General features: G+C 43.3%; 1 protein-coding gene across 1 annotated transcript; it reads left to right on the forward strand.

The window, feature by feature from the left end:
- Window positions 1–8,401: 8,401 nt before the first annotated feature.
- LOC140070078 (protein kinase C delta type-like) lies at window positions 8,402–10,348 on the forward strand. The gene is made up of 4 exons (XM_072116410.1): window positions 8,402–8,751; window positions 9,106–9,212; window positions 9,869–10,039; window positions 10,184–10,348. Exons 1-4 carry the CDS (start codon window positions 8,424–8,426, stop codon window positions 10,346–10,348), a joined length of 771 nt encoding a protein of 256 aa, XP_071972511.1. The 5' UTR covers window positions 8,402–8,423.
- The last annotated feature ends 394 nt before the right edge of the window (window positions 10,349–10,742 follow it).

Below are 10,742 nucleotides of genomic sequence, written 5' to 3' on the forward strand. Positions count from 1 at the left end.
GACCCTGAATCTTTGCCGCCTGTCTTGACCTCCTGCCTGTCCCCAACCATGAGATTGCCTGCCGACTTTGTACCTCGACCTTGGCAAATCCAGCCTGCTTTGTGGCGGGCTCTGGTAAAAACTTAGATTCCGGTCCCAGGTGTCAGCTTGTGTCATCATCTGTGGTGGTCCAGGGGGTTCACTACCCCAGAAGCCTGACAGTTACTTAATAACATTTCTCTTATGTTTCCTTTTTGACCCAAATTCATCAAAAGTAGTGCAATCTGTACTATGTCTTGATCATTGCGGGACTCTGGGAGTGTCGAGAAGAAGGTGAGTAAAGCTTTATTTTTTTTTTTAATGCCCTCCCCAGCCCACTAGCTAATTTTTTTCTAATAGTCGGACAACTTAACGTTTAATGACTTCACATAACATCACCCATTGCACTAAAAGAGAAGATTAAAGAAATGGCTCAATGCAAATTACCTAATTTTGGATTCCCATAATACCAGTACCAGCAGATTGGGCCCCCATAATCAATTAATTAATTTTACTCTAATCCTACACCTTGTACTTTTATATACTGATTGCATCTAAGAAAGTTAATAATAAAAGAAGATTAGTAATTAGTATTAAAATGGCTATGGGAACCTGTCATTAGGTCAAAATGTAAAATCCTGATGACAGGTTCCCTTTAATCTATTGTTACAGTAATGGCAAATTTTGTATCTATTTCTGTTAAAACAAACCAACTTATTGAAGCAAAACAATATTTGGTCCAATAATACATCTCTAGAGAACATTTTCCAAGTTTCTCTTTTATTCTATAGCAGTCACTCAGAGACATTGGGGCAGATTTACTTACCCGGTCCATTCGCGATCCAGCGGCCCGTTCTCTGCGGAGGATTCGGGTCCGGCCGGGATTCACTAAGGTAGTTCCTCCGCCGTCCACCAGGTGGTGCTGCTGCGCTGAAGTTCCCCGAGGCCCGCTGGAATGCACTGAAGTACACCGGCCTATTCCTGGTGAAGGTAAGCGCGAGTCCCGCAACACTTTTTTTTAAAAAAATGCAGCGGTTTTTCCGAATCCGTCGGGTTTTCGTTCGGCCACGCCCCCCCCCATTTCCGTTGCATGCATGCCAGCACCGATGCGCCACAATCCGATCGTGTGCGCCAAAATCCCGGGGCAATTCAGGGAAAATCGGCGCAAATCAGAAATATTCGGATAACACGTCGGGAAAGCGAAAATCGGGCCCTTAGTAAGTGACCCCCATTATTTGCAATTCAATCTGCACACTACCGAGGCAGAACATTTCCATTCCTTGCTTCTATATGTAACTTGAATATGATGCTGACACGGGGGATGTTGGGATTATAAATAAGAGCTCAGATCAGGTCAGTCACTATCTAGACTTTTAGAGGGTGATATGTCCATAATGCTGAGTCTCGGGTCCATGGTCATGCTGGTGGTGGATGTGGCTTGTCTTCTTCTTGTAGTCCCAGGACACTTAGGGATATTATTGGTCTATATTCATGACTCAATGAAGAATAGTCTCACCATCAAGGATCAACTGCTCTGTGGTCTTAGTATTTGTAACCTTGTGCATGGACTTTGTCACGTGATACACAATGGGGCAGATTTACTTACCCGGTCCGTTCGCGATCCAGCGGCGCGTTCTCTGCTCTGGATTCGGGTCCGGCCGGGATTCATCAAGGCAGTTCCTCCGACGTCCACCAGGTGGCGCTGCTGCGCCGAAGTCCGCTGGAATGCCTCGAAATACACCGGCCTACCCAGGATGAAGGTGAGTGAAATTTTCGCGACACAATTTTTTTTTTAAATGCGGCGGTTCTTCCGAATACGTCGGGTTTTCGTTCGGCCACGCCCCCCGATTTCCGTTGCGCGCATGCCGGCGCCGATGAGCCAAATTCCGATCGCGTGCGCCAAAAACCCGGGGCAATTCAGGTACAATCGGCGCAAATCGGAAATATTCGAGTAACACGTCGGGAAAACGCGAATCGGGCCCTTAGTAAATAACCCCCAATGTCTTTCTATATTTGGATGCGACCATTGTCGGGAACATTAATAGGTTTCTCCTTACATTGTTTCGGTTCTCCGCCATGTCCTGCACCCTCTTCTTCTCTACTTGGCTCAGCTGTTACTTCTGTCTGAAGATTGTAAACCTCAACACAAGATGGTACATCTATCTACAGAGAAGATTTCCCCAGATATTCCCATGGCTCCTGCTTCTTTCCGTGTTGGGATCGTTCCTCTGCAGCGCACCATTGGCGTTTTACTATAATCATTATTATTTATCACAAAACACAACAAAGATTTCATTGATTGGAAAAAGTGCTATTAATGTTTTTACATCGCCGGGTGTATTGTCCTCCGTTCTGTTCTATGTGATTGTGTCTATATTGGGGTTTACCCTACTTTTCAGCTCCTCGTGTCCTATCATTGTTTCCCTCTACAAACATATGAAGAAGATACAAGTCTCTACTCCAGGATCTACATTCCCGACCCTACAGCCTCATATCACTGCTGTTATTACTATAACTATGCTGATGATCTTGAATGTCTTCTTTTGTTTTAACTTGATCTTACTTGCAACCACCGGGCAGCATGTAGTAGGAAAATACATGACTGTCACAACATTTAACCTTTGCTTTTTAGCTTCATTTTTGATTTCCATAAGACAAAACCCCAAAGTTCTGAACAAGATGAAAGAAATTATACCTAACAAGCTACATATTAGGGTCTAACCTCTGGACTAAAATATTACAGCATATACAAAAGATACTACTACTTGGGCAGATACAATTGGGGAGTGTTATTCTATCACCGCCAGGTCCGATATAGTATGGCAGTATATGGTAGGATCAGACAACCTATGGTTAAAGTACCCTAGGGGGTCTGAAAAATAGTAAAAAAATAAATAAAAACTGTTAAAAAAATGAAATAAAAAAAAAATTTCAAATTACTCCCCCAAAAGTTGCAAAAAACACCACCCGCAGCTCCGCATACCGAAGTATGAAGAAGTTATTAGCACCAAAAAATGACAAAACGAAGAATTTTTTTTGTACATGAGGTTTAATTTTTGTAAATGTATGAAAACATTATAAAACCTGTACCCCAAACCTACACCAACCCAAAGAATTTAGGAGACATGTTATTTGGGGTGCACAGTGAAAGCCATAAGATCTAAGCACACAAGAAAAAAGCCGCGCATACTTTTTTAAATTGCAATTTAACTGCATTTGGATTTTTTTTCCTGCTTCCCAGTACACAACATGGAATATTAAATACTGTCACTATGAAGTGCAATTTGTTACGCAGAAAACAATCCCTCACACAGCTCTGTACATGAAAAAATAAAGAATTTATAGATTTTAGAAGTGGGGAGCAAAAAACAAACACAAAAACGTAAAAGAGCCAAGTCGTTAAGGGGCTAAAACCATGTTAAAATTTACTGTAAGTGGCCCTAGGATCCCGAGCTTAGGGACCCTCTATATATATGGAGAGTCTCTGGGATATATAGAAATTCTTCAAATTCTGACATTTTACACAGTGTGGCCTCCTGTCCTGATGTGCCAATCAAAGCTTAATTTAAATCTATGACCCCACATAGTTCTTATTACTTTATATACACAACACACTCATTATCCATTATGGGGGCTTCAAAAATGTTCTATACTGGAGCCTTCCAACCTTTATTTTTAATATTGGCACCAAACATAAAAAAGAATGAGAATATATATAAAATATAACTGATAACACTATATACATAAAAAGAGGGGGCATTATACTGTGTATTGTGTTAATATTTTGGGTACAACATATCATTTTTTACTGATACAGTATTATTATTTTAAGCGCTGTAGCCCCCCACAGATTCTGAGAACATGGGTCTGATGAACCCCTGTCGAAACCCCTTGTCGCTCCCCGAGATGAACGGAGCAGTCAGTAAAGTACGGTTTGTAACGCATTCATCTCTATGTAGCAGAAGGAGCGGGTGGAACACATCGGACCCCCGTTCTTTTGATCTGTGGGGGTCCCATTACTCCATTACTCCCATTATCCTGTCTGTCCCGCAAATACTCCATATCTAACTCCAACCCATATAATGTGACACTTCCCACAGCCACCCTATCTAAAATGGCCCTTCCTGTAGCTGCTCCCTTTTTTCAGCCTCTCCTGATTGTGCTCCCTTTTCTGTTGTCTGTTTTTTTTAGGGGCTATAGAAAAATGGACATTATAGTAGCCCCTTTTCTATAGCTCCACACACACCTATAATGTCCCCTTGGCTTGGGCCTTTTTTACTGTAATGAACAAAAGACCCAAGCATAAACCTTAAGCCGCATTGACAGAAACGTATGCCTGCCCGGCTACGTCTGGAGCACTGAAGAAGAGAAGGGGTGACCCCATTCCTCTCCATAAAGATGCCTGGTGTATGGCCATGTCCTATCACTCCATGCAGCTATTGCCGTATATGGCCACTCACTGGCCACTTTATTAGGTACACCTGTCCAACGGCTCGTTAACACTTAATTTCTAATCAGCCAATCACATGGCGGCAACTCAGTGCATTTAGGCATGTAGACATGGTCAAGACAATCTCCTGCAGTTCTCCCGAGCATCAGTATGGGGAAGAAAGGTGATTTGAGGCCTATGAACGTGGCATGGTTGTTGGTGCCAGAAGGGCTGGTCTGAGTATTTCAGAAACTGCTCATCTACTGGGATTTTCACGCACAACCATCTCTAGGGTTTACAGAGAATGTTCCGAAAAAGAAAAAAACATTCAGACCAAAAAAACACCAAAAATATAAAAGGGCGGAGTTAAAGGGGTTTTCCCACCAACCAAGTTAGGCCCTATTCACAGGATAGTGCCTATCTTACTGATCAGTGGTGGTCTCACTAAATTTTTATGTTAAGTATCTATCAATTATTATTTCAGTCTGTCAACCCCTTAACGCTCTGTGCTGTAGCTCTACGGCGCAGAGGTATAAGGGATGTATGAAGAGGGCTCACGGGCTGAGTCCTCTTCATACAAAGGTGGGGGTTTTTGCAAAATGCATAAAACCCCCACCGCTAATAACCGCGGTCGGTGCTAGCACCGATCGCGGCTATTAACCCCCCCGTTGCCGCCGGCAAAGTCGACGGCGGCATTTAAAAGACGGCGGCGCGCGGGCGCCGCCATCTTTTTTTCGATCGCCACGCCCCCGAACGTCATCGGGGGGCGGCGATCGGTTGCCATGGTAGCCTCGTGTCTTCTTTTGACACAAGGCTATCTGGCAGCTGCAGATTCGTTACAATGAGCCAGTGGCTCATTGTAATGAATGTGCTGCAAAAATGCCATATATTGCAATACAGAAGTATTGCAGTATATGGTAGCAGCGATCTGACCATCTAGGGTTAATGTACCCTAGATGGTCTAAAAGATAGTGAAAAAAAAAAGAAAAAAAAAAGTTTAAAAAAGAAAAAAAATTAATAAAATATTAAAAGTTCAAATCACCCCCCCCCCCCTTTCCCTAGAACTGATATAAAACATAATAAACAGTAAAAATCACAAACATATTAGGTATCGCCGCGTCCCAAAATGCCCGATCTATCAAAATATAAAAACTGTTACGGCCGGCGGTGACCTCCGAGGCGGGAAATGGCGCCCAAATGTCCGAAATGCGACTTTTACACCTTTTTACATAACATTAAAAATGAAATAAAAAATGATCAAAATGTCGCACAGACCTCAGAATGGTAGCAATGAAAACGTCGGCGCATTTAGCAAAAAATGACCCCTCACACATTTCCGTGCGCCAAAGTATGAAAAAGTTATTAGCGTCAGAAAATGGCAAAAAAATTTTTTTCTTTTTTGTACACATTCGTTTAATTTTTGAAAATGTATTAAAACACAATAAAACCTATATAAATTTGGTATCACCGCGATCGCACCGAACCAAAGAATAAAGTAGGCGTGTTATTTGGAGCGAAGAGTGAAAGTCGTAAAAACTGAGCCCACAAGAACGTGACGCACGTGCGTTTTTTTTTCAATTTTTCCACATTTGGAATTTTTTTTCAGCTTTGCAGTACACGGCATGTTAAAATAAATAACATTACGGGAAAGTAAAATTTGTTACGCACAAAATAAGCCCTCACACGGGTCTGTACACGGAAAAATGAAAAAGTTATGGATTTTTGAAGTTGGAGAGCGAGAAATGAGACGAAAAACCCTCCGTCCTTAAGGGGTTAATGTACATTTACGATCTTACAATTGATGTTATGTTATTGATAAATATAAATATATTTAACTATCAAATGGGGTTGTCCACTTTAACTCATGTTTTTGTAATGTGTGTGTAAATTCGGGGGGCAGTATATTAGATAATTTACTAATATACATCTATTAATAGATCTGCTCCGCTTTCTTGATGTGTAAAGTGACGTCTCCTGTCTTTTACCTCATCAGTCAGAGATTCCTGTCCATAAAATGGCCGCAGATGGAGGGTCATGTGATCTTATCTGTCCATGAGCAATCACCCTGCCAGGACCTTAATCAAATAATCATGAATACTATCATAAGGTCCTGGCAGGTACTTTGTTTAAATTTTGGAACTTTTGTTAACTCAAAATGTTTCACCTGTAAATTTTCACAATCTGTGTAACTATTGGAACTTTAAAATTACAGAATTTTTAACCACAATGAGGGGAAGTTGTTTGTGGGTTTTCTCATTGCTGTGAAATATTTTTTATGTCATGATCAAACATCATTTTGTGTGAACTGTTTAGAAACCACTTTGTCCTCGCTTTTTACTTTGTCTTTCTGCAGCTTCTCTGCGTGAAGGCCATGTCGTGACATATACAAAGCGAACACAAGGATAATTAGTGGAAACATTCTGTGTATATGAGAATAAGGCCTCTGGAAGAAACGGTGCATAGTGCATCAGCATTTTGGGAGAATGTATTAAAGGCGAGGTCTTTATATATTCAATATGGCCTATAGTATTGCAGTATTTTATCAGCTTTTTACGCCGCTATGCAGATGATTTTCTGTGTTTTATATATGCCGCGGCGCGCTAATAAACGCTACGAGTCTGCATTTTCTAAGAGACTGGTGTCTCAGTGTCTGCTCTCATCCCGGTACCGGGAGCCATTTTAACTGTTAATTCGAAAGTCACCTTACAACTGATAAGTACAGTTTGAGCCCAAGATGAAGATCTTTTACAGCTGCCATTTCTTCCTTATGTATATATGTATGTATATAATATACCACTCACACCACAGCAGACCACACTGTGCCCCATATACAGTACAGAGCAAAAGTTTGGACACAACTTCTCATTCAAAGAGTTTTCTGTATTTTCATGACTATAAAGATTGTAGATTCACACTGAAGGCATCAAATCTATGAATTATCACATGTGGAATTATATGCTGAACGAAGGAGTGAAACTACTGACAATCTGTCTTATATTCCAGGTCCTTTTGCTGTGGTTACTGCTTTGTACACTCACACCACAGGTGCCCAGTCAGGGGTAATAAGTGGGATTTCTGCCCTATAAATGGGGTTGGGGCCATCAGTTGTGTTGTGCAGACGTCAGGTGGATACACGGCTGATCCTACTGAATAGACTGGAAGAATCTGTATTATGGCGAGAAAAAAGCAGCTAAGGAAAGAAAAATGAGCGGCCATCATTACTATAAGAAATGAAGATCAGTCAGTCCAAAAAATTGGGAAAACTTTGATAGTGTCCCCAAGTGCACTTTCAAAAAGTATCAAGTGCTAAATATATAGACTACTTATATAAGGAGCCTCCAAATTATTGTCTTATACCCTTAGGTTCCTGTGTCTTGATACAACCTGGCCCTGTACACCCCGCACATCAGTGGCCTCCTCCCTACTGTTACATATGTAGGAGCCCATATAACCAGACACCAGGCCAGGCTGTACCCAGAGCATATCCCATAGTCCCAGGCAGGACCCCGGATGCCAGTCTCTGAATATAGATGCAGGACCTGTCATATCTCTAAGGTCTGATCACAGCTAGTTATTACTGTGTAATATTCTAGACTCTGTATAAAGTCTAGAAGCAGCGGCTCCTTGTCCGCACACTTGTGTGTAACGCTGGAGTAATAGATGAATGTAATACGGTAAGTACAAGATGGCGGTATATACAGAGAACGTCCTCCCAGTTCTGTCCTGTAGTCATGTATTATTATATAGACGATACATGATAAGACTCTCATCACTCCATAGTCTATAGACCTGGAGCTGTGCTTTATGGCTGCTGTGAATATGTAAATAGCTCTATGATGTCATACGGAATCCCGTGAGGTCACAATGCATTATGACATCACAGTGTCACTGGCTTCATGGAAATAGAAGGCCAGAATCATTTGTGTTTCTTCACCTCCTACTGGGAAGAAGCGATTTGGTTTTGCTCTTGGCGAACATGAAGCGTTCGAGAAAGCGAAAACGTGAGGTGCGGAGCGATAGGGAGGAGGAAATCCCACCTCACAAGAAGAGGGTTCCACTAATTATACCGGAACCTAATGATGAGAAGAAGCCCCCCACAACATCATCAGGGCTTCCGGAAGACCAGACCTCCCATAAGGGCGGAGTATATGAGAGCGCCGTCTTACAGAGACCCCAAGATGGCGAGAAGAAGAGGGAAGTTCGGAAGAGACAGAGAGAGGAGACAGGTCTGACATCTACATCCGACTGTCTGTCCGAAAGCCGCAACTTCAAGAGACAAAGGAGAAACAGCAAAGTGCAGACAGGTAGAAAAGTACAAGTATTGATGAAATAGCGGAGACAGCGCCGCACCTGTCCACTGGCCATGTCTGGTATTACAGCTCAGCTCTATTATAATGAATGGGGCTTTGCTGTAATACCACACACAACCTGTAGACAGGAGTGGCGCCAAAATCTTATTATTGTCAGGAAACTTTTCCATCATGTCCCTATATCCCCAATTCTGCATTATGGCCCCAGGAGGAGGAAATATTGGATGTCTGTAGGAAAATCTGTTTGCGTTGCCCATAGCAACCAATCCCAATTTATATAGAAAGTTCCCCCCATCTCCCCCTATATAATGTACCAGGAGATCCTAACACTGATTTTCTCTCCTCAAGGAGAACCTGAGCCCGGTCCATCAGGAGGAGTAGATGGAGCGGCCGCCCCTCTCAGGCTGGAAGATCTGACTTTCCATAAGGAGCTGGGATCAGGCAGTTATGGAAAGGTAAGTGATCACTGATGATACAGTAAGTCTCCATTCACACCAGGGCTCCTGCACCTCACACTACATCATCTATCACCAGCAGTAGGGGGCGCTCAGCTTACACACCACAAGACTCTGCGGATGTTACAGTCGCTCTGTTATCCTGTGCAGGACCTTGAGGAAACAGCAGCAGGTATTGGAACATTGCAATAATTATCTGCCCCCACCCCCGATTGGAGGAGAGGAAATTATTGTGAGTAGGGGGCAGAATAGCACATGATGCTTCCTTGTGCTATTAGCACAGATAACATGGCAGAGCCCTCTCCAAATAAGCCACTATATAGGTAGCTACCCCCCCCCCCACAGTATATATGCAGCCTCCCCACACACACTACCCAGTATACATGCAGCTTTCCCCCCCAACCCACAGTCTATATGCAGCTTTCCCCCCCCCACAGTATATATGCAGCTCCCCCCCAGTATACATGCAGCTTTCCCCCCCACCCCTCAGTCTATATTCAGCTCCCCCCCCCCCACAGTATATATGCAGCTCCCCCCCAGTATACATGCAGCTTTCCCCCCCTCCCCAGTATATATACAGCTCCCCCCCCCAGTATATATGCAGCTACCCCCAGTATAAAGGTCGGACAATGCTCACGCCCCTCTGTCTCCTCCAGGTGATGTCGGCTTCGCACCCCTCCTGCAGGGAAAAACTTGCAGTGAAAATGGTAAAGAAGAGGGTTTTACTGGAAGAGGATAGAGACTCCATCCTCACCGAGCGCCAGGTCCTGGAAGACACAGCGCAAAGTCATCTCTTTACCCATTGCTTCTCCACCTTACAGAACCAGGTAGGATCCTCCCACTTGTCTCCATAGATTGTCTCCTCTATCAGCAGATGCCTCCTCAGCGCTTGTGAGGCTTCTAGATGGAGGCAGATCTGGGCGGCCAGGACACTGAATGTCCCTGTCTTATGATTTTTCTCCTTTCTCCAGGATTACATGTTTTTTGTGATGGAGTGCATCACTGGAGGAGAACTCCGGGATTTTATCCAGCAGAGAGCCCCATGTGACATCGAGACCATCAGATTCATTTCAGCTGAGATCATCTGCGGGCTGCAGTATCTGCACGAGAGGGGCATCATACATCGGTATCTATAGAATATAATAATATCAGATGGGGCGGATCCTATAGGAGGTGACACTTTTGGGATCATGCACACAGTCATGTTATAGGTCCTCTAGTATGGAGCCATAACAGTATCTCCATAGAGGTCCATGACGTCCATGATTATCTCCAGTCACACAGTAATACACTGTGGTAGAGGCTTCGTGTCAGTGTGTATGATCCCATAGTGCAGTTCTTTGTTACATCCTTAGAGATGGAGCTGTCCACAACTCCATGTACAATCCTTACATACTGACCTTCTATATCTTCACAGAGATCTGAAACCTGAAAATATCCTCATGGACAGCGACGGACACATAAAGATAGCAGATTTTGGCCTGGCAGCCACCAACATCCATCCCTCCATGAAGATCTCGGATCTTGCAG

Source organism: Engystomops pustulosus, chromosome 7 (genome assembly GCF_040894005.1).
Source record: "Engystomops pustulosus chromosome 7, aEngPut4.maternal, whole genome shotgun sequence".
In the NCBI taxonomy this organism is placed as follows: Eukaryota; Metazoa; Chordata; class Amphibia; order Anura; family Leptodactylidae; genus Engystomops; species Engystomops pustulosus.